General features: G+C 31.9%; 3 protein-coding genes and 1 long non-coding RNA gene across 4 annotated transcripts; 3 read left to right on the top strand and 1 right to left on the bottom strand.

Moving 5' to 3' along the window:
* Positions 1–137: 137 nt before the first annotated feature.
* LOC148768788 (uncharacterized) lies at positions 138–1,909 on the top strand. Its single transcript, XR_016032910.1, has 3 exons — positions 138–479; positions 574–634; positions 1,561–1,909. It is a non-coding gene; the product is annotated as an uncharacterized LOC148768788 (long non-coding RNA).
* A 9,795-nt stretch (positions 1,910–11,704) lies between these two features.
* LOC105970468 (putative glutathione S-transferase parC) lies at positions 11,705–13,545 on the top strand. Its single transcript, XM_012995295.2, has 2 exons — positions 11,705–12,118; positions 12,910–13,545. The coding sequence occupies exons 1-2, from the start codon at positions 11,792–11,794 to the stop codon at positions 13,252–13,254; spliced, it is 672 nt and encodes a 223-aa protein (XP_012850749.2). The 5' UTR covers positions 11,705–11,791; the 3' UTR covers positions 13,255–13,545.
* Positions 13,546–14,429: 884 nt separating this feature from the next.
* On the top strand, positions 14,430–16,582 carry LOC105970345 (putative glutathione S-transferase parC). Its single transcript, XM_088821146.1, has 2 exons — positions 14,430–14,844; positions 16,069–16,582. Exons 1-2 carry the CDS (start codon positions 14,521–14,523, stop codon positions 16,411–16,413), a joined length of 669 nt encoding a protein of 222 aa, XP_088677272.1. The 5' UTR covers positions 14,430–14,520; the 3' UTR covers positions 16,414–16,582.
* A 6,942-nt stretch (positions 16,583–23,524) lies between these two features.
* Positions 23,525–25,303, bottom strand: LOC105970441 (putative glutathione S-transferase parC). Its single transcript, XM_012995262.2, has 2 exons — positions 24,682–25,303; positions 23,525–23,957 (listed from the first exon to the last, which is right to left on the bottom strand). The coding sequence occupies exons 1-2, from the start codon at positions 25,000–25,002 to the stop codon at positions 23,613–23,615; spliced, it is 666 nt and encodes a 221-aa protein (XP_012850716.2). The 5' UTR covers positions 25,003–25,303; the 3' UTR covers positions 23,525–23,612.
* Between the last annotated feature and the right edge of the window lie 222 nt (positions 25,304–25,525).

Below are 25,525 nucleotides of genomic sequence, written 5' to 3'. Positions count from 1 at the left end.
AAATATAATGTATTTTCATTTTTGTCCATAACGTGATGTGCTTCCAATGCCAATAAAAAGTTGTATTTTATTAAAACGTGGGAAACACGACTTTGCCTTGTTTAGTTTTAAAATTAAGGGGGCTTAAGATATGCATCACTAGTGGGAAACCTTATTAGATGATACACTCAAGCCCAAAAAAAGATTTGCTATACATCATTTTGTAAAAATCTCACCAATATACCCTCACGTTGGATTAACGGCATTAAATTTTTAATTTGGAAAACCCAAATCAAATCCCACCAATCTCGCCTTTCAAAAGAATCTCCTAATTTCTGCTTTACCAATTATCCCAAACAACCACCAAAATCTTGTTTCTTCTATGATTACGCTTCTACAACGGTGCGAAAAAAACAACGACAAATTGAAACAAGACGAAGAAGAATCCATTCAAAACCTTTTGTTATCCCTACAGATATCTACATCAGGCAACAAAACAAGTAAGTTTTTTTATTTTTATTTTTTTTTATTTTATTGTTTTTTTGGAGTCTTCAGCGTTTATTGCCCAAGTTTAAAATTAGTGTTTTCAACAAGAAAAAATTTGTAGGAGAGATGAGGATGAAAGCACAACAAGATATAAACGCGCTAAACCCTGGTAAGAATGGAACATGTGTGGTAATTTGTTTGAGTTTATTCATAAGGTTATGTGGTGTTTATGATTACTATGTAGTTTCTTCGGTTGTATATGTTAAATGGCTTGTGTGTGAGAGTTATTGCGAGATTAGGACAATAATAGTTGATTTGATCTATAGATGTTTCTATTGTTGTCTTTGCAAATTCGTGGGGCTGCTGGTTTAATTGTTTGAGAAAGTGTTTTGGTGTCTATAACATTCTAAGAACTGGGCTTGAATATATGTTCCGGGTGATTTGATTGTGTATACATAGTTTGGGTCTCTACAAAAGTTTATGCCTTATTTATGTAGACTTGTGCATAACGACAAATTTGGGCTGATTTTATTGATGTTATAGAAATAATGTACTGTGTGTGCCACACAGCAAATTGTGTAAAACCACAAAAGAAAATAAGCACATGGTGTTTAAATTACTGTTGTTTGTGAATTAATTAGTTAATTGTACAATAATTTTTTTGACTATCTACGGATGCCTATGCCTATGATATTGGTGATGTAAACACTAAAATGGATATTAACAAATTTGGTACTACTTATTCTATACACATTTGTTAATATTTTGGGGTCCTCATAGCCTGTAGAGTATGTGGATGTCTACGCCATTTGTTAAAAACACAAGTACCCTGTTTTTTTTGTCTATACATTCTATTGGTGTCTACATCTTGTTGAAAACTCTCATGAATGTGTGATAACACAGGTCTATAAGTGTTTATGTATTGTATAGACTGGCATTTTGAATATAAAATTATTCCTCGTTAACTATATGGTCTTTAATTTGTACTTATTCCTCTTTATATTCCCTGCATTTTTCATTGAACATATATTTCTTCATATGTTCGTTTTCCAATTACATGAGTACATATATTTAACTTGTATAAGTAATATGCAGAAAATATGCTTGGAGACGACAACACAAGACATGGAATTTCTGATATCCCATTCGGCGAACATTTAAGCATTTAGACTAGTCCACAACAAAAATTCGAGAACAACGATTATGGTGTAATTGTGTTGTACATCATCAGGGAACATTTTCTTCAAATGTCATTGGAAATAAACGAAGCTGAGGAAGGGGTGGTTACAAATATTAGAAGAGACATTGTAGAATATCAATTGAATTACAAAATGGATTGAGCTATAAGTTCTTGTCAGTTCGTTTTTGTTTTTTTGTACGCAAGTGTAAACATTTGTGCAAATTACATTTTCGGTATTTTTATGTGAACAAAATTATATGGTTATATTGACACTATTTAATGCCCATATTCGATGCACATTTTGCCATTTATTCAGTACGATACTTTGACATATACTGAAACAGGTTAATACATCATACTATATGGCCATGCTATACGTAATATGATATATCCAGGTATCCTATAATGTACTATAGTATACTATAGTAATTGCAACTGTAATATACTATAGTATTCTATAGTATACTGTATTGTAATATAATGTGCAGTGGTTTACTATGGAAACTGTCTTATGTACTATAGTATACTGTAGTATACTACAACTGTAATATACTATAGTATAATACTATATAACATTGCTTAAATAATAATATACTATAGTATAATACTATATAACATTGCTTAAATAATAATTTCCCCTGGTCCCGACTCTATGAAAATGTATTAAATTAAGAGTAAAATACAGTTTCCACCCCTGTACTATGAAAAATATCGCATTCACCCCTGTAGTATTAAAAACTACAAAACCCCCCATATTTTTGACAGCCAGTCAACAAAAAATTGACGGTGTTAAATTTTGCAGTGCAATTACTCTTATACCCTCTCCTTTTGTCTTTTACTTTCGTGAAAAGTCTCAGCCACCCACCACCAAAATCAAGAAGTGGAGACGATGATTTCACCACCCCACCCCCATCACCATCGAGGGGGATCCCCTCCTGTCGAAAGGATACACCATCGCCGCCGTCGGTACACCACCACCATCGATCCCCTCCCTTCAATATGCCGTCACTTCTGCCTCGACCACCGCCGCTGCAGACTTCCGATGTCGTGGCCCTTCCGCGTCACCACAACATCACCGGCTGGCCAGGGTGGGTTCACTTCTTCCGCTGGGAATCACGACCCTCTCCACAAAATCCATTCGTATAAGGCGGTAACCTTCACATCGAATCCAAAAAAATCAGCACTGTTTCACGAAATCCAGTGATGGGTTCTTGTACTACGAGGGGATTAGGTTGGTATGGGTGGTTGTTGTTGGTGGTGTGACGAGATTTGGACAGTTGTTGGTGGTGGGATGGGATTTTGATGATTTTTAGAAGATGATGAAGAGAAATTTTGCTAAATGTTTGTACAGTTTGGAGAACGAAGCAAATTTTTTTCTAAATTCCGATGGTGGAATGGGACTATGAGGATTCTTGTACATATTTTATTTTATTTTATAATATTTATTGAATTTCTATAATAAAGTATTTTTTTTTTATATTTTTTGTCATTTTATAAATTATTAGAGCATATTTCATTATTTAGTAATTCCTATTATTTTTTTGTAATAAATTTATAATTTGCAATTTAAAGTTTTCAAAATTATAATTATTTATAAATCAATAATTGAAACTTGAAGTTTTACATTTTATAATTGTTTTTACAATTTTATAATTTGTTTCATCTTTTTTTGTTAATTGGTATAAAATAGTAGAGAGATATATATACACACACTATAGTCAAGGGATACAAATGTCTAGAATATTGAAATATATGTGGTCAACGTGCCACATCAGCTTTGACCGACAGAATAACTCACGGCAGGGGGGTTTATGTAGTTTTTAATACTACAGGGGGTGAATGCGACCTTTATCATAGTACAAGGGTGCAAACTGTATTTTACCATTAAATTAATAGTTCGGTAATTTAATATTTTGCTAAATTAATAGAATTTTGCTAATCTATACTGTATTAATTTATAAATGATTAACAATATATTATTTTTCAAAATAAAATGAGATGCATAAGTTATGATTTTACATTTATTATATTGTAAATTGTAAGAAACCAGCTGCGTTGCACCCTTGAAAACCGGCCTTGATTGAGTTATCAATCAAGAATTAAAAAGTAAAGTCAAGTCCACTTCTTGTATTTTCTCCATTAATGATAGGGTAAATTACAACTAACCCCCTGAGGTATGGTCAATTTATGAAAAAATCCCTCTTGTTTGGATAATTACATTTACTCCTCAACTATGATTTTTTCTTACACCTCCACCCTTATGGTGTCAAATTCAACATAATCATCTAGATTTCGTGGAATATGCTCTAGTTTGTACTCGTTTTGTGTAAAAACACAGTTTCTGATGCACCACAATCTGATATATACGAGCCAAAAAACACATATTGTGATCATCTTGCTTCAAAATGTAGAGTTCAAATGGGATAAAACGGGTACAAAAGTGATAATATTTCATATAATCTCGAAGATTCCACTAAATTTGAAAGCGCAAGGGTGAACTTGTAAGAAGATTTATAGTTGAGGGGTGGTTATAATTACCCAAATAGGAAGGAGGTTTTCGTAAATTGAACATACCTCAGTGGCGGTTGTAATTTACCCTTAATGATATTATCCCAAACACATGCATCTGGACTTGCAATGATTTGGGTTGCTTTGACTTATAATGGATGTAATTTATGAAAAAATATATTTTGGAGAGTATTTTAGACAAAAGACATGAAGTTGGGTTTATTTGCAAGACTGTTTTTTTATCTGAATCTATGTGCATCTAAATCCCTTGTTATGTGTCTATTTGTCATTTGCCCTATGAAAAAAATTATCTTACAGATGGTACACTATTTATATATTATTATTTTGTTACGAAACCAAGTTAAAAGAGGCTCCTAGATAAAAAGACAAATGGTAAAGAGGGCCATGATAAGAGACTTAAACGCAAATTGGTCCACACAAAAAACAGTCTTTCAAATAAACTCATTCCCATGTCTTTAGCCTAAAATGCCATCCATAATATAATTTATCAATTCCATCCAGTATACTCTAACTTTCACAATATTACACATTGACCCCGAATTTAAACAAATAAATAACATTAACCCCCATTTTAATAAAATTTTGAATTTTTTTTTTCAGAAAATAATAATTTTTTTGGATTTTTTTCCGGCCAGATTCTGGCATTGACCGGGCAGTTCTCGAGCGTTGATTTTTTTTTTTCTGAATACATTTTTTTTAATTGATATTACTGTCTTGGCTGCTAAATTACTTTCTCAGACAGTAATATTACTGTTTGGGACAATAATATTATGAATATTACTTTCCCGAACAGTAATATTTCTAAAATTACTGTCACAAACAGTAATATTATTGCATGAGATAGTAATATTACGGTCGTAGACAACAAAATTGCAGGCCAAGACGATAAAATTAATTAATACAGTTAAATTATTGTTTCAGATCCAGTAATATTACTGTCTCAGATAGTTAAAATATTGTTGGAGACAATAATTTAGCAGCCAAGACAATAATATTAATTAAAATAATTTTTTTTAAGAAAAAACAAAATTTCAAAAAAAAAAAGTCAATTAACAGTTAAATTACTGTCGACAGTAATTTAACAGCCAAGACAATAGTATTAATTAAAAAAAATTGTAGAAAAAAAAAACTCAACACCTGAGACCGCCGGTCTCCGGCGGTCAACGACGGCTGATTGGAGGTCTCCGGTGGTGGCGGGTCAAAATTGGTTAATTGGTGAAATTGGGGTGTAAATCATGAAATTGGAGTTGAATTGGTTTTCAAGGAATTGGAGATAATTTTGGTATATATAAAAGAGTTTTCCTTATTTGCAAATAAGTTTGAATGAGTTGGAAATATTTAAAAAAACAAAAAGGTTGGATGTGTCTTTTTTAATTAAGTGCCCTTGTCATGGGTCCATTTGCCATTAACCGTAGATAAAAATCAATTAAGTGCAACTCAACAATAAAATAACACTAATTTACTAATTAATACTATTTTAGTATTTTTCTTTAAAAAATGACAAATGACAAATAGACCAATGACAATGGTACGTAATTAAAAAGGGGTATATTACATTTTCGTTTTTTAAATATGTCAATCTCATTCAAATTTATTTGTTAATAAGGAAAACTCTTTCATATATATAAAAATTGCCCACAACTTCTTGAAACCCTATTGCAACTTCAATTTCATTATTTACACCACAATTTAGTCCAATTTCACAAATTAACCAATTTTGACCACAATTTAGTCTCTGGCGTTGAGTTTTTTTTTTTTTTTTTTTTAATTTTTTTTCCAACAGGCCAGCCGCCGTTGACTTTTTTTAAAAACTATTTTTCATTAATATTATTGTCTTGGCCTGCAATATTACTATCTGAGACAATAATATTAATATTAATTAATTTTATCGTATTGGCCTGCAATATTACTGTCTCCGAACCTAATATTACTATCTCCGACAGTAATATTAGTAATATAATTGTTTGGGACATTAATATTAGTAATATTTCTGTTTTGGCATTCATTAATATTATTGTTGTTAACACAAACACAATAATTTTGGCATATCATAATTTTGCAAATATTTCAAAAAAAATATGTTTTCATAAAAAAAAGGTCAACGATGGAATCTGGCAGGAAAAAAAAATAATTATTTTCTGAAAAAAAAACATAGTTTTTCAAAATATTATGATAATGGGATGAATATGATATGTTTGCTCAAATTCGGGGTCAATTTGTAATATTGATGAAATTAGAGTATAATGAATGAGATTTATGAAAATTATATCATGAGGGGTATTTTAGACATAAAACATGAATGAGTTTATTTGGGGTATTTTAGACCTAAGACATGGGAATGAGTTTATTTGCGAAACTGTTTTTTATGTAGATCTATGTATAACATTAAAAATGATAAATAGCACTTAAACCCCATGTGCTGATATAAGTTTATGTGCTGATATTATTTATTTTATATGCATAATGTTTTTGGGAAAAATACCAAAAGTTCCTAAATAGGATCCAAAAAAATACCAACCAAAAAGTTTTTTTTCTTCTTCAAAACATCTCAATAAATATTATTCCATTCAAAAAGTCCGAGGACCAAAATCATATTTAATTTTAGGATAAACAACACTTAACCCTCATGTGGTTACAAGCTTTTGCAGATGGCCCCTATGTGCTCGTAATATGAGCACATAAGCCCCTTATGGTTTATGGGGTAGCTTTCATTAGTCTTTTCGTCAAACTTAACCGCGTCCGTCAAACTTCAAGGGGGTCATCTGCAAAAATGAAACGGAAAATGAAAGCACAAGGGGGTTATCTCCAAAAAAAAAAATTGATGTTAGACACTGATTGTTAAGTTTGACGGAAAAACTAACGGAAGCTACCCATCAACCACGTGGGGATTATGTGCTGATATTAAAAGTATAAGGATGTCATCTACAAAACCTTGTAACAACAGGGGGCTAAGTGCTATTTACAGTTAATTATATAATACAAGTAGTTTTGGTTGACCGCAGACTTGACTTTGAAGTATTCATAAGTGACTTTATTGCCTGGCAAAGATTGTTCCACACCACAATATAGTGATGTCTGTTATTTGGAGATAGGAATTTAACAGGGGGCGTATTTGGACAAGTGATCACCTTTTCCTTGCATTCTACTAGACTTTAACAATTTATCAAATCAAGAATCAATATATTACAAAAAAAACCTAATGGTTGTACTTGAATTACAGAGAAGTTTTAATTGTCCGAACTTAAAATTCGATTTCTCTATTACAGCAATAACAACTAGAAAAGCAAAGATCACGAGACATGAGACTGTAGCATTTTTGGTTCCTCGTGTAAAATACACTTTTAACTTCGATGATGTCGTAACAAAGTAATGTGAATATATCTTTGAACCCAACTCTTTAAGGTTAAATCTCCACCGAACATATCATCGTTTGGCCGTTTTCCTGTGAAGGTTTCCATCACCATCACTCCAAACATCTTACCTTATCGAACCCAGCCCTTCAAATCCATACTCTATAGAACAAGTATCATACAAATATAAGTTACTGGCTACATAAAACAACAACAATAAATTGAAGATAGATGTAATTTAATCTACACTATATATGATTAAGTGAAAGCGAGAATATATTCAAGTATAAATGCCTTGAAATCCTCGTTAGAGCAACTTCTAATGAATTTTGTTAGATTTTTGTGACGGAATTGCGCAGTACTTCATATTCGACATCAAAGCTCTTAGAAGGATCTTCAGATAGCGAATTACGGCCAAAGTTTTCCCATTTTCCAGAACACCTTTGTAAACATAATCAAAATCCCCGCGCTGAACTGTTCAGTTGCTTGTAGATGTTGATAATAGAAAATTCTTTCTGATGTAGTCGACAAAATACCATCAATTCCACTCCCTGTCTTATCTTTCCTTTTATACCTTATGAAGACGATGAAGGTCAAAAAGACAAGCGAGATAACCGTAACAACCCCAAAAGGAATAACTAAAGCTAATTAATCTTAACCTTTACATCCTTGAACGGCATTTGGAAACTTTACGGCAATGTGGTAAATGGAACCTTGGAATCTCACATAATGCCTCATTAGCCTTAAAAGGCTCGAGATGAAGTTTAAGAATGCCTTCATAACAACCATAGACCCTTTAGACACCTTAACAATGTGATTATCTCCACCTTAAGACTCCAAGAGATATCAAGTTTCTCTTAACCAGCGGAGCAAATCTCACTTCTGGTAAGACTCTCTCAATGCCATCAAATTTTTTGATTCTTACAGAACTAATTCCTTTTCACATAACATGCATCATTATTTCCCAGTAAGACTGATCCTCTATCATTAAGCTCAAGTATTTCAATCCAGACTTTGATTGGTTCATGTGGAAAGAACACAGTGAATTCAATATCCAATCCATCTTAACATCGCCTCCACTGACAACAAAAACATCATAAGATTCAAAAATTGAGCTACAACACCAACTTCTCCATTTTTCTGCCTTTGATCTTGTGTTTTTTGTTTGGACAATCCTTCTTGAAATGGCCATATATCTTGCACATGTAACACTTTCACTCCGATCTACTGGAGTCTTTTTACCCTTTGTTGACTTTGATATGCACTTAGGTTTCTTGTCCTTGAAGTCTATCTTCTCTGATTTTCCCGTTACGTCGAGTCCTTCTCCAGATTCAAGAGCTTCTTCTCCAATTCTTTGGCCTTAATTGCATATTGCACTTCCTTCAGAGAGATGATTTGCTCTCTCCCATGTACAAGTGCATCCTTGAAATGGTCATAACTTTTGGTTAGCATTGAGTAATATCAATGCCTTATTCTCATCTTTCAATTTCGCCTCAATGTTCTCAAGATCATCCAGAATCTTGTTGAATTCATCAATCTCGTCTGACAGAGGCTTTTCATTCCCCGTCTTGAAGGAATATAGTGTATGCTTCAAGTAGAGTCTATTTTGTGAGAAATTTGGTGATGTACAACTGCTCCAACTTCAATCAACCACCTTGTACAATGGTTTCTCTAGTTATTTCCCTCAAAGATGTATCACCTAAGCTCAGATTGATTGAGCCCATCCAGGGCCGGTTCTGAGGGGAGGCGAAGTAGGCGGTCGCCTAGGGCCCCCGGATTTTTTCAAAAATTTAGGGCCCCCAAATTTTTTTATACCCTTTATATATAAACATTTATTGAAAAAAAAAATATTATATATATAATTATTGAGAACTTTAATTCATAACTAGCTACATATCAACGATTCTTACTTGTTTCTAGAATCCGCCTTTAATCAGGGCCCCTAATTATTAGATTTGTAATGCATTAGTTATTTACTTTTATATATATTCACTTTTTTTAGTGCTACTTCATGCAAATTATCCTTAAAAAAATCGAGGGCGCTGCCCCCGAACCCCCGTAAACTTTAATCCTACTATATCACAAATTTTTAGCCTTGCCACTGGCTATGTACCTTATAAAATCGAGTTAAAATAGAGTTTATCACCTTTTATAAAAAAAAAAAGTTTTATTGTAGATTGTAGAAGGGGCCCCATTTTTTATCCATCTTCAAATTTCGCTTAGGGCCCCCAAAATCTCAGGAACGGCCCTGAGCCCATCAAGTCATTCTTCTCTTTTTCTGACAAGGAATCATAAAGCTCTTTGGCATCCCTTCAAAGCATCTATCAACCTATGTTGCACCAACATGGCTCTCATCTTCATCCTCCAAAGACCATATATAATCACTAGATCCAGAGAACTTTTCCACATTATATTTAGTTGATCCCATTGGTAGGACGATCTTCCCACATACGACGTCCTTCGGTGTGAATTTAAGCCATAAAACCATAAAATCAAGAAGTATTACTTAGGCTATACTTGAGGGGTGAAATTCTATTTAACCCTATTGAAAATGTTCTTTAGTCCAAAAGGTAATAGAGAGTTGTTACTTTTTATTTATTGAGTGTTATTTAGTGGTAAACCCGCCACAAAAGTTCAAGTAAACAATTCAAAAATTGGGTAAATAACCTCCTATGTGATTAATTTTGTAGAAGTGGTTCAAAAACAAAATAAAAAATCACACATAATAGATGAATTTAACAAATTTAATACAAGATCGTCTAATCTAATAACCAGACATTATACAAAATAAAAAATTACTTACTTAGTCAATAGTTAGTTAATCTCATCTCATCTAATTCAAATTTATTTCATATATGTAATCAAACAAATCCTTAGGAAATAAGGCTAGAAGTACCCCTAAAACAAAAAAAATTCAAAATATTACTTAAAATTAAACCGAAGGAAACATAATAAGGCTAGATCATATCAAAGAAAAAAGAATTTAGGGTAAATTACGGCCACCCCAGGTCAAATTATGAAGAAAAATAAAAAAAAAAAACCTCTTGTTTGCGTGATTACAACCACTCTTCAACTATGTATTATCTAACGAAAATGCCAGGATAATTACATTTCCGTCCCTTTACTTTACCACTTTTTCGATTTTCGTCACTAAACAAGATGAAGTTACAATTTACGTCTATAAACATGCCACTTTTATGTTATTTTCGTCCCTCCGTCTATTTGTCCAGTTATTATAGACTGAAAATAGCATGTGCACCGCACATGACACATAAAAAATACCTCTCATTCATGTAAAGTTAGAATTTTAAGAGGAATTTCATAAATACCCAATTTTTTCGTCAAAATCCTAATCCCTAATTTCCGAAATCTCTAAATTCGTTCCGAATTCACCATTGAAATATCCTCAGCAAAACTTGAAAGCACTATTAGAAAGTGCGGAATTCAATTAGAAAGTATGAGATATGGACCTTCTGTGATGAATATTTTCCTCGGACAAAGTATTTTTTCTTGAAGTGGAAATTGAAAATTTAGGATAGATAAAGAGAACGAAATTTACTTTTAATCCGTGGCCTCGGGGTGAATAATGAATTTCGAAAATTCGAAAATTGAGGATTAGGATTTTGAAGAAAAAAAATTGGGTATATTTGAAATTCCTCTTAAAATCATACATTCGTATGAATGGAGGTGTTTTTTATGTGTCGTGTGGGGTGCACATGCTATTTTTCGTCCATACTAACTGGACAAATAAATGGAGGGGCAAAAACAACATAAAAGTAATACGCAATATAATAATGAATATGTAAAAAATATATAGTTAAGGGGTAGGTCTAATTACTCAAGGAAACGAATATTTTCGTTAATTTACCCAAAAAAAATATGAACAGATAAAAAAGAGATCTAGAAGGTGTGTGGGGTTGGAGAAGTCAAACTTTGATTTGTTTAACATTGAAAGCAAACGTCATTCAAAGTCCAACAAACACGACAATAATGAGATGCACAATGAAAAGTCAAAAAAAGCGGAGCTCGCGCGTGGCAAACACGTGCTCCGAAGTTTCCATTAAAGGCAACTTCCCACGAAGATTCCTCTAGAACATTCTTTAAACCTTCCAAAAAAATAATTGTCACCTATAAGCATTCCCCCATTATATATACATTCAGTTCTCTTCCCCTTTTGCTTATTACAACTCACTAAATTTACTTAACTGAAATTTAAGCCTTTTCGATTTTTTAAGTCTCGGAGAAAGAAAAAAAAAAAAAAAAAAAGATGGTGGCTGCTGACAAGGTAGTGTTGCTAGATTCTATGTTTAGTATGTACGGTATGAGGGTTCGAGTCGCGTTAGCGGAAAAGGGCGTCGAGTACGAGTTTAAGGATGAGAATTTGCTCGACAAAAGCACGCTTTTGCTTGAGATGAACCCGATTCACAAGAAAATCCCGGTTCTGATTCACAATGGAAAACCCGTTTGCGAATCGATGATGATCGTTGAGTACGTCGACAATGTGTGGAAGAATGACGACTCTCCATTGTTGTTGCCTTGTGATCCTTACAAGAGATTTCAAGCTAGGTTCTGGGCTGATTTTATTGACAAAAAGGTAAACTATCTTTATTTTATTTTTTACTTTTGTGCATTATATCTTTAAAAAGTTTTCATTTTGGTTGCATGTTTTGTAGTCAGAATTAGACGGATCGGATCAGAATTATAACATTAGGAATAATGTTTTTTTTTTTTTTGGGAAAAATATAGTTTTTGTCCCTCAAGTTTGCACTGATTTCACATTTAGTCGTATGTTCACAAAAAAAACACATTTGGTCCTTTATGTTTCAGAAATTCAACACTTTTAGTCATTTCCGTTAATTTTCCTTTAAAACTAACGGAATCAAGAGTGTGGAATCAAGAGTGTGCCCATAACTGCCTTTAACTAACGGACTAACGGTAAATTGACGAAAAATGCCAAATTTAAAGTGTTAAATTTTTCAAACATGATGGACCAAATGTGTTATTTGTGAACATGGGGGACCAAATGTGATATCGGTGCAAACTTGAGGGGTGAAAACTGTAATTTTCCTTTTTTATTATGAAGTCATAAACTAATTCCAACTATGTTATAAAATGTGTTCCATAACCGAAAATTAGAAGTCATAAACTAATTCCAATTATGTTATAAAATGTGTTCCATAACCGAAAATTTGAAAACTTGTTCCAAAATCAGAGTATCGAAGTCATTGGAATTGGAAAATTATGTTCTAATTTTCACCCCTATTATGCAAGTTATTTTTTTACACGTTAAGTTTTGCTGAAAACAGAGTATGTGGTATTATTTTCTTGACCAAGTTGCGATTTTGCGCTATTCGATTACATTCACATTCATTTTGTTCAATTTAGGTAAACGATTCTCAAAAGAAGGTATGGACAATGAAAGGAAAAGAGCAAGAAAAAGGCAAAGAAGAATTCATAGAGGCCCTCAAATTGTTGGAAGGCGAGCTTGGAGACAAGCCTTACTTCGGTGGTGACAGCTTCGGGTTTTTAGACATAGCCTTAGTTCCTTTCTACAGTTGGTTTTACGCATACGAAACTCTCGGTAACTTTAGCATTGAAGAGCATTGCCCTAAGTTGATCGAATGGATCGAAAGGTGCATGCAGAAAGAGAGTGTTTCCAAGTCACTACCCGATTCTAAGAAGGTTTACGAGTATATTTTGTATCTAAAGAAGACATTCGGCTTTGAATAGACGATGCATTTTGTGTCTAAGTATGAGGTCTCTTGTGATGTTACACGAGATGAAGTTACATTCTTATATTTTATCGTAACTATTCATTTAAACGCAACAATGTAGACGTGTGTTTTTGTTCGTAAACATCGTTATGATGTATTCGATGTATTTCGCCTCTATTAGGGGGATGTTAACTTATTTAGTTTTGTAATTTCAACTAAGAATAGCTAAGATTCATCATTTGGCTTTTGGCATGTGTAGTAAGATCTTTAATTATGATGCTGCAAGAGAACAGGGGATTTTTCTTTATCTATTTTTCTTGTTAAAAAAAAAGAAATTTGACTTTTATTTTTTATTTTTTTAGGTCTGATACTTGCTACATTTATCTGTTTTGCTTTATCATTTTCAACTAACTAATATTTCTTCCCGATACAATGCGCGAGATAGCATTTCAAAAATAGAAAAAATAATTACTTAATAACATGACAAATTATATTTCAAATTATATGACACTATAAGAGTGGGGCTATGTAGCACGGAAATTTCTTCTAAATGTATTCGCGTTTTGGATACGGTTTGTGTCCGACTCTCGAGGACACCTGCTGGACACTTTATGGGCCATTTTGCAGTTTCTGAAAAATTAGAAATATGTTTGAATAGCAAATTTCCAAAAAAAAAAATATTTTTTTTCTAATTAGTTACATGTGGATAATTACAGTTTTCGTTCCTATACTTTACTACTAAAATAATTTTCAATTTTCTTACTCCTTGAATCCCGTCAACCCTAAACCTAAACTCCTAATTTTTCTTCCAGTCTCTCAATCCCGTAAGCCCTAGCAAATATAATCCCAGAATTCCCACCATATTTATTTCGAATATATTTATATGAAAATATATAAAAGAATTTATGTATAAATAAAAACTTATATATGTGTTTATATGGTAGATCATGGTCCTGGGCAAAGACAGGATAGGACCATATTAAATACGTTAAATCCAAACATAATACATTGCAAATTGCAATTATACTTATATAGAAGTAATTTAATACAAAATCTTACCCAATAATTATTCCATTAATTAGTAGCCAAAAAAAAAAAAACAATCCACACGTGTAAGAAAATTTATCCAAACCCCACCAACCCCCACCACTCCTTTATTTATATATATTTACATACAATTGCTTGCATCAAACAAATTCACCACAATAGAAAAATATATATTTCTAAATAGATTTATAATTTATATATTGATTTCTTAATTCTAAGAAAAATAAAATAAAAGATGGCAGCCAATAAGGTGGTTCTGCTGGATTGCCACTTCAGCATGTTTGGCATGAGGGCTAGAATCGCTTTAGCGGAAAAAGGCGTTGACTACGAGTACAGAGAACAAAACTTGTTTGACAAAAGTGCGCTTTTGCTCGAGATGAACCCGGTTCACAAGAAAATCCCGGTTCTCATTCACAATGGGAAACCGGTTTGTGAATCAATGAATATTGTTGAATACGTAGATGAGGTTTGGAAGAATGATAATTCTCCATCTTTGTTGCCTTCTGATCCTTACCAGAGATCTCAAGCTACGTTTTGGGCTGATTTTGTCGACCAAAAGGTTCGATTTTATTTATTATTTGTTTATTGCTCCTATATTATGTAGTTTTTAATTACAGTTAAACCTCTATAAATTAATACAGTCAGGACTAGCAAAAATTCCTATTAATTTAGTGTAATATTAAATTATCGAACTAGTTAGTATGTTTACACCAAGTCAAGATCAGAATAAATTATTATCTAAGCGAGGTTATTAATTTATTATTGAATATTAATTTATGGAGTAACTACTGTATTTTTTTTTATGAGAGAGGTTCTACTATATTTACTTTTGCTTATATGGAATTAATAAGAAACTTTTACACTAAAAAATATTCTAAAAGACATTCTTTAAGCACACAATTTCTTAATTTTTAGGGATAGTCTGCTAAGAAAATAAATTTTATATGAGGGATTTTGCTAATAATAATTAAAGTTAAACATCTATAAATTAATGGGCAAATTGCACAACACCTCCCGTAAATTTCTAATTTTCGCACTTTACCCCTTCAATTTTTTTTAAAAGTGAATGTTCCCCTACAAAATATTATTCTTGTTGCACATTGCCTCTAAAGCAAATTTCCGATGGATTATTCATTGGAATTGAGTATTTTTGAGGCACGTTGGCCCTTTAAATGTTATTTTAATTGCACGTTGCCCCTTAAAAACACTACTTTTTTGCACATCGCCCCTTTAAAATGTTATTTTTATTGCACATTGCCCTCCAAAAAGTGTCTTATGGGGCAAAGTGTAATCAATATAATATTTTGAAGGGGGGATATCCATTTTTTTATTTTTTATGAGGGAAAGTGCGAAAAACATAAATGTATAGGGGACAAAGTGGATTTTGTCCTAAATTAATAGAGTTAGGACCAGTCAAATACTATTAATTTATCGAAATATTTTAGCACGTTCTCAAGTCGGGACTGGAAAAAAATATTATTTAAATGAGATTATTAATTTATCGAATATTAATTTATCAAGGTTGTGAAGTAACTCTAATAAGTTTTTTTAACAATTAGACTCAATATAGGGGGAACCCCTCCATTAGAGTAAATATAGATATTTATTATTCTTCGAGTAATGTAGTATATATTATCGGCCCCTAAAGAATTTTTAGCTTATGTTTTTGGCACATGAAAACATAAAATTCTGGATCTGCCACTATTAGATCTAAGCATTTATGTTATGGTACATTCATATATATAATGTAATAAAGTTTTTTTTTTCTTGCTTCTCTCATTAGGTGGCCGATGCAGGAAAAAGAATGTGGCTAAAAAAGGGAGAAGAGCAAGAAGCAGCCAAGAAAGAACTCCTAGATGCCCTAAAGTTGTTGGAAGGAGAGTTGGGGAACAAGCGTTACTTTGGTGGCGATAGCTTCGGATTTGCTGATGTGGCGTTGGTTCCTTTCTATACATGGTTTTACGCCTACGAGAATCTCGGCAACTTTAGCATTGAAGAGCATTGCCCCAAATTGATAGAGTGGGGCAAGAGGTGCATGCAGAAAGAGAGCGTCTCCAAATCATTGTCCGATCCTCACAAGACTTACGAGTTCATTGTGGGTTTGAGGAAGAAGTTCGGCATTGAATAGGCCGTACAATCGATCTTCAGAAAAACGTGTTTTTTTTTTTTGTGTTCGTCGAATCTTTCAAGAATAAAAATAGTAATGGCTTGTTTGCAGCCGGATTCAATTTGTGGCTTGTGAAATGTGATTTACTCTATATGGTAAATTGCGCGACACGCTAGACTCAATTTTTCGTTTATTTTTTATAGTAATTTTACCGCATTTTCTTATGGTCTTATTAACATTCCATTCAAATTTATATGTATTTATTATATATTCCCAAATATATAAATAAAAAAAATTACAAATTAAAAATTAGAAAAGCTCACGAGCCAGCTCGTGAGCGTATGATAAAGTGCGCTTGAGAACAAGCTCAGACTTTTGTGGAGCCCATTCAACTCATGTAAACTCCTAGTTGCAACTAGGGTTCTTCATAAGTTATTTTTACGTACCCAATGCCCGAGTCTTTTCTTTTTGTCTTATAAGTTATAATCGATAATTAACCATCGATTGAATCCAAATATAGATGGTTGATAGTTTCTAACATCCTATAAATACGGGCCAAAGTACTTTAAGCAAATTCAACCTATCCGAACGGACTTTTAGCTACAAAATAGTTTTGGAGGAGAAGCTAATTTTTCTGTTTTTATTTACGGTTGTAGGTACATATTAACTATATAATGGAATTGAGAAGTCTAATGGAAGCGAACACAAAGTTAGAAACCCAAACGACGCGCATAAAGTAGTGATTCAACGACTGTAATGGCCGCAGTGTTCGATATTTTAGCCATCGTCACACACACACATGTATATATATTAACTCGAGAGTAATACATTTATTGTGTGAAATACACGCGCGTAACATTGACGGGGAGAAAAGCAATTGATAACTACATGATCAAGACGGAGGAAGTTTTAGGGGTTGATGGATCAATAGCCTCATATCCCCCATTATTAGTTGTGGACAAGTGAATTCGTCACCGCCACCAGACAAGTACAAATAGTAACCCATTTTACATAAATCGGAGAACAAATCTTTGCATTTTCTCGGAAGAATCGTTCCTCTTCGATAAACCATTCTCAACAATTTTCTCCGGTTATACACTACCATTTTTTCTATCTTCGAAATCGCCATCTCTTCGCCTTTTTCCTCGTCTTCTTTTAGAATAATGCTCACCGCATTTAACCTCGTTTCTTCGTTCTCATTCTGTCAATATTTATATATCCAATATTACGTACTCATATATTTTTCCAAACTAAAACCACTTTTTTTGTTATTTTCTTTCTTCATGAATTTCTAGCAAGTAGTACCATGCACGAATAGTCATTACATGTTTACGTAATAATTAATATTGTTCAATTATATTATTTTACCTGACAAGATCGAAGGTCGTTGAGCAGGCGGACAATCGTGCCAGCATGCATTGACAAACTAATGCATTCTTCACTGAAAATCATTTCTTCAAATAATTTTATACCAAGAAAATATATAGATGTGAGAATGCAGACTCCGCTACCAATCGATATCCGAGCAAAAGACAAATACTCATCCAACTTTATCATTGCAGCGTTTTCGTACCATGAATCCAATTCTTTCACGAAACTTGTCAGAATTTCAACCCACACTCTTGCAAGAAATTAAACATCATATTTAAAATAGATCACTTAGTAAAGTACGCATGCATGCAACGTTAAAATAGCGCGTTTAATTAATATAATTACCAGGTTAATTAGATGACGTTTAACGCAACGGCCTTGCTCAACGTAAGCCTTTTCTGCCAACTCGTTTACGGTTTGTACAGTGCTGTAAACAGTATCTCAACTTCTTTGGAGCCATATATATTCTTCAACTGGCCTCTCAATATTCCACCTATTATTAATTAATTACTTAATCATGGAGATATAATGAACAATTAATTAATTATAATAATAATAGTATTACTTAATTAGCTTTTATGAAAACATAATAACATAAGGAATATAATGAACAATTTTATATATACTCTTTTACTAATTGTAGGATCTTAGCTTGTACGAGTCTTCTAATCTAGAGCCATGTCGATCGAAAAAATCATCGATACGTGCTATAAGCACAACATTTTTGGCGAATGAAATACGAGCGTCGACCAATTGCGGATCGCCGAAAATTGCCGATGCAAGAAAATGGGCGGTATGTAATGCATCTCGCCCAAAGTTCAACTGATCGAACCCACAATCTTCATGCCACCTGTATGTATGTATGTCATGTATATATATACATATATATTCAAATTTAAATAATAATAATAATAATAATAATAATAATAATAATAATAATAATACATTAATGTATTGCCCTTATGAATTTATCGGGCGAAACGGAGATATGTACCTCTCTAATTGTTGAAATTCTTACCCCTTAACTACGTATTGTCTTATACCTCCACTCTTACGGTGTTAAATTTAACTACTGGAGAAAGGGGTTTCTTCCTACGACAATAAATAGTTAGATGAGTGGTTGTAATTACCCAAACATGCATAAGACGTTTTTTTTCCGTAATTTAACCATAACGATCAGAGGGGTGGCCGTAATTTGACATATATATGTGAGTGTATATGTATATATACAGGGGCGGACCCGTTAGAGATTGGGGTTGGCCCTCGCCCCTACATAAATTATTTTTTAATTTGGTATTTATATATATTGGTTTATTTTTATGCACTTTTATTCCCAAAAAAAAAAAACTCTTTTTTTCTTCTCTTAAATGACCCCATATTCTAGTCCCAAACAAAAAATACCGGGGTCCGCCGGGAAAATTATATTTTTCGTCCTTATACTTTACTCATTTTTTCAAAACTGTCCCTAAACATTTTGGAGTTACAATAGTAGTCCTTAATCATGCCATTTTTTGACAGAATTGGTCCACCGTTAATTTTTGCCGTTAAGTTGGATGGAAAATGGCATGTGCCTCTCACATGCCTTCAATTTACAACACTACATGAAAATGGACTTTCAACAACACGCATTGCGTCTTGTTAAAACATATTTTTATAATTATTATTTTTAATTAAATTTTAATATAAAATCGAAATCACGTAAATTCCAAAAAAATCAACTCATTTCGGAAATATTATTTAAAAAATCAAAATATAGTTTAAAATTTTCAAATATTGTTCCAAAATCGGCATTTTTGGAATTCAATTAAAATACATCGTTTCAAACAAAAAAAAAACAAAAAAACCCCATAGGAATTTGGGAATTAGAAATCTCCATTCCAATTTTCACCTCTAGTCAATTCCAAAAATCTAAATTGTGAGACAATATGTCGAGTTTTAAATCATTCAATATGGGTGAAAATTTGAAAGGATTTTTGTTATGCCGCCTAGTTTGGTCGAATTTTTATTTTATTTTAAAATAATATTTTCATTCAATTTCCAAAAGTTCCGATTTTAAAACACAATATTATTTTTTAGACGATATTATGATTTTTTAAACAATATTACTGAATTTATTTTGAAAAAAAATATCGAATTTTAGATTATTAAATAAGGGTGAAAATTGGAACGTAGTTTTCTTACTTCGCCTATTACGATCATATTTTTATTTTATTTAAAACAATAATTTTCATTTGGATTCAAGAAATTCCGTTTTTAAAACATTATATTATTATTTTAGACAATGCTTCTAAAAATATTTTGAAACAATTTATCGAGTTTTACATTATTAAATTAGGGTGATGATTGAAATGTAGGTTTCTTATCCCACCTATTCGGATTGAATTTTTATTTTATTTTGAAACAATGTTTTCATTTGAATTCCGAAAATCTTGATTTTGAAAACAATATTTCATTTTTTAAAACAATGTTTCAATTTTTTAAAGAATATTTCTCAAAATAATTTAAAACAATATATATCGATTTTGTTTTTTTGGAATTTACATAATTTCGAATTTCAATCAAGTTTTAATTATGAAAAATCTGTTTTAACAAGATGCAATGCATGTTGTTGAAAATCCATTTTCATGTAGTGTTGTAAATTGAAGGCATGTGAGAGGCACATGTCAATTTCCATCCAACTTAACGGCAAAAATTAACGGCGGACCAATTCTGTCAAAAAACGTCATGATTAAGGACTACTATTGTAACTCCAAAATGTTTAGGGACAATTTTGAAAAAGTGGGTAACGTATGAGGACGAAAAATGTAATTTTCCCGGGTCCGCCTCTTATGTATATATATGGGGAAAATTACATTTTTCGTCCTCATACTTTACCCACTTTTTAAAAAATGTCCCTAAACATTTTGGAGTTACAATAGTAGTCCTTAATCATGCAATTTTTTGACATAATTGGCCCACTGTTAATTTTTGCAGTTAAGTTGGATGGAAAATGGCATGTGCCTCTCACATGCCTTCAATTTACAACACTACATGCAAATGGACTTTTAACAACACGCATTGTGTCTTGTTAAAACAAGTTTTTCATAATTAAAACTTGATTGAAATTCGAAATTATATAAATTCCAAAAAAAACAAAATCGATATATATTGCTTTAAAATATTTTGAGAAATATTCTTTAAACAATTGAAATATTTAAAAAAATGAAATATTGCTTTCAAAATCAAGATTTTCGGAATTCAAATGAAAACATTGATTCAAATAAAATAAAAATTCGATCCGAATAGGCGGGATAAGAAACCTCAATTTCAATCTCCACCCTAATTTAATAATGTAAAACTCGATATATTGTTTCAAAATATTTTTACAAGTATTGTCTAAAATAATAATATAATGTTTTAAAATCGGAGTTTCTTGAATCCAAATGAAAATTATTGTTTTAAATAAAATAAAAATCTGATCGTCATAGGCGGAGTAAGAAAACTCCGTCCCAATTTTCACCCTTATTTAATAATCTAAAACTCGATTTATTTTTTAAAAATAAATTCAGAAATATTGTTTAAAAAATCATAATATTGTCTAAAAAATAATATTGTGTTTTAAATCGGAATTTTTGGAAATTGAATGAAAATATTATTTTAAAATAAAATAAAAATTCGATCAATCTAGGCGGCATAAGAAAACTCCTTTCCAATTTTCACCCAAATTGAATGATTTAAAACTCAACATATTGTCTCACAATTGAGATTTTTTGAATTGACTAGAGGTGAAAATTGGAATGGAGATTTCTAATTCCCCAATTCCTATGGATTTTTTTATTTTGGTTTGAAACGATGTATTATATGTAATTGAATTCCAAAAATGCCGATTTTGGAACAATATTTTAAAATTTTAAACTATATTTTGATTTTTTAAACAATATTTCCGAAACGAGTTGATTTATTTAGAATTTACATGATTTCGATTTTATATTAAATTTTAATTAAAAATAATAATTATAAAAAATATGTGTTGAAAGTTCATTTTCATGTAGTGTTGTAAATTGAAGGCATGTGAGAGGCACATGCCATTTTCCATCCAACTTAACTGCAAAAATTAACGGCGGGCCAATTCTGTCAAAAATGGCATGATTACGGACTACTATTGTAACTCCAAAATGTTTAGGGACAGTTTTGAAAAAATGGGTAAAGTATGAAGACGAAAAATGTAATTTTCCCTACTATATATATGTATGTATGTAAGTCAAGAATTTGTTTCTTAAAAAAAGTTAAAATTTGATAACATATATAATATAATATATTATATAGAAAAGAGTAAATAATAATCATAATTAATAATAATATTAAAGCTTTTGAAATATGTAGAATTATTTTACCGAATTATAATTGAACAAAGAAATTGGTAGTTCATAATTTTATATCAAGTTTAATCCTTTTATATTTGATTTGTAGTATATGAGATTTTCGAATTGGTTTCTAAAATTGAATAAATTGTCAACCGTACAATAACTGGTATTATATACCTTTTGTGCTGTAAAATTGAAAAACACAATAATATATTATATTTCTTATTTTACAAAAAAATAAGCTTTTTCATTTTATAGAATAGTTATTTTTAAATTAAAACGAGATATTTTGACTTGATAGAGTAACCAACGAACAGTTGGTATGGTTGCAAATTGGCTAAACTTTAGGGGTAATTTTGTATTTTCCAGTTTTTTGTGAATGGAGTTAACATAAGCAACCTCTATTAAACTTAAGGAGGGTATGTGCATAATTTCATACCACAAGGGGGTCATGTACAAAATGTCCAAGCCAGAAAGAAGTAATGAGCCTAATTTCATATTATAAACAGATCGTGCAAAATGTCCAAATCAGAAAGGATTACGTTCTATTTACCCCTCAAAATATAATATCTCAGTTACTTTGACTTTTGCATTGAAAAGTTGGTCATATATTCCATTAATGTCACGTGAGTGCCGAATAAATTATATTTATATTATGCCTCAACTTTCCACGTTATGAACTGATCTTGTTTCGATTATCAATGACATCATTGCATACCTATTACATAAATATCCTAAAATTGTTCTGAGATTATCTAGCAGTTGCAGCAAGTAAACTTGTGTGAATTAATAAAAAAATCAATTTTTTTTGGTTGTGTATTCCTTCATTACCAAAAAAAAAAATCCCTAAAAACAACTTTAATCTTAGTTAATTGATAAATATTAAATCATGATATTACGATTATCGACTGCCGCGTTTTATTTGTTCTTTTAAGGATGTTTAATTGTATTATGATCTTATTTCCAATTTATCAACGATTATCCACTACTGCATCGATTAATTGTGCGGCGATGTCTAACTACCAGTGACCCGATTCCCGTCTTTTACAATATTCATCGGTTAAACTGTGGTTAGGGGCCGGAAATCGAATGGCTTAGCACACCACAACGACGTAAGAGTGTATTTTCAAATAATTTACATTGTCAAGTAAAATCAATTCATATTACACCAAAAAAATTTCTTCAATTTCTCCCCCACATAGATCAAATAATGAATCACAATTCTCAACAGCCTTCGTCACACACGGAAAGAACAAACGAACAATCCACACAGCATAAATAAAATCAACCCGAAAAAAAATCAACATACATCTCGTACAAAGTCTAGCATCGCATGGTTCACCACCGAGTAAACCACGCTTACTAGTTACAAAAGGCAAAAATGCCTTTATTATTACAAAAAGAAAAATGGAACAACGAAAATAACACACACCACAAGCACATAGACAATATATATATAGCCATACAACATATAGATACAATCTAAACACACAAGAACGATACGCCTTACTCGAAGCCGTGTTTCTTCTTGAAGAACAAAATAGAATCGTAAAGCTTCTTAGGATCTGCCAATGACTTGGATACACTCTCTTTCTCCATGCACCTTTTCACCCATTCCATCAATTTAGGACAATGCTCCTCGACACTAAAATTGCCACATGTCTCGTACGTGTAAAACCAGCTGGAAAAAGTAATCAATGCCACATCCACAAACCCGAAATTTTCACCCCCAAAATACGGCTTCTCTCCAAGCTCAGCTTCCAATAACTTGAGGGCTTTGATGAAATCTTTCTTTGCCGTTTCTATCTCGTCTCCTTTAGTTGTCCATAATCTTTTTCCAGCATCATACACCTAATTAGAATATCGAGTTAAAAATTATTAAATACACTGCCGAAATCAAATGTTTGGTACACAAGACATTGTTATGAATTAGGCCATAGTTTCACTTCTTCTAATTACGTGACGAGTTATTTACAAGAAATTTAATAACAACGATAAATTGGTAATTTGATTGGTGAGGTAAATTATACGAGTAACTTAATAGTTGTGATTCATTTTGTACATTAGAACTTGAATAAATTAATAATCTGAATAAAAATAATAATCTCGCTTAATTAATAATTTCTTTCGGTTCCAACAAGGCAAAAATGTATTAAATAATTAGTTCGATATTTAATATTTCGTTAATATTAATAAAATTTTGTTGGTCCAGCCTGTATTAATTTATAGAGGTTTCACTGTGTTTGTCAGTGATTTCGTATCGGAAATTTGTGTTGTTTAATGGACTCACAATAAAGGGATAATTAGTTTTTTCCTCTGTTTTCTCCGGCAATCTTCTCCGCCGCTGCCACCGTATTTCGATTCGACAGCACAAATTGGATATGATTAAAATTACAACAACATTACCTGAATCCTATTATGAGTTTTTGAAAACCTAACCAAATATTAAAAGACAATAGCATCCAAATTTTATATTTTATTTAATTATGTCATGTCACCATAACCAAACAAGCATAAAAAAAAATAAAAAAATAACTCATAAAATAGTAGTACACAAGGCAAAAAAAAGTAGTACCTTTTTGTCAACAAAATCAGCCCAGAATCTAGCTTGAGCTTTCTGGTAAGGATCAGAAGGCAACAAAGATGGAGAATTATTATCCTTCCACACCTCGTCAATATACTGAACAATTATCAGAGATTCACAAACCGGTTTCCCATTGTGAATAAGAACCGGGATTTTCTTGTGAACCGGGTTCATCTCGAGCAAAAGCGCGCTTTTATCTTCCAAATTCTCCTCCTTGTATTCATACTCAATACCCTTTTCGGCTAACGCGATTCTGGCTCTCATCCCGAACATGCTACATAATGAATCCAGCAAAACTACCCCATCCGCCATTCTTTTTTTCTTCTTTTTTCTTTTCTTAGAAACCTAAACACTTTAAATTCAGCAGCAAATTGGTACACTATACTGCGTATATTTATAGAGAGAGAGAGAGAGGGGGGGGGGGGGGGATTAGTGAGAGAGAGAGGGGTTTGGGTAGAGTCGGTTTAGAATTGAGTTTTAGGGCATCTCCTGTCGATGGGGCGGCTCCCCCGGGGCTCCCCTCCCTCGACCCCAACCCAACGCATTTCTCTTCTAGTCCATCAATCTCTTTCTTTCAATTTTTTCTATCACCACTCTCACCATATAATAATAATAATAATAATAATAATAATAATAATAATAATAATAATAATAATAATAATGAAAAAAAAAGAAAAAAAAGAAAGAACTAAAATAAATTAAAATAAATAAAGAAAAAAATACAAAGAAACAAAAGAAATAAAAAAGAAAAAAGAAAATGCTAACGTGGAAAGAGAAGGAAACAAAAAAAAAACAAAACAAAACAAAAGCAACGGAACGTGAAATTCACGTGGGA

Source organism: Erythranthe guttata, chromosome 8, assembly GCF_056151865.1.
Source record: "Erythranthe guttata isolate IM_541 chromosome 8, IM_541, whole genome shotgun sequence".
Classification (NCBI taxonomy): domain Eukaryota; kingdom Viridiplantae; phylum Streptophyta; class Magnoliopsida; order Lamiales; family Phrymaceae; genus Erythranthe; species Erythranthe guttata.
Note: the sequence above shows the minus strand (reverse complement) of the source record. Positions and strands in the feature narration are given on the sequence as shown.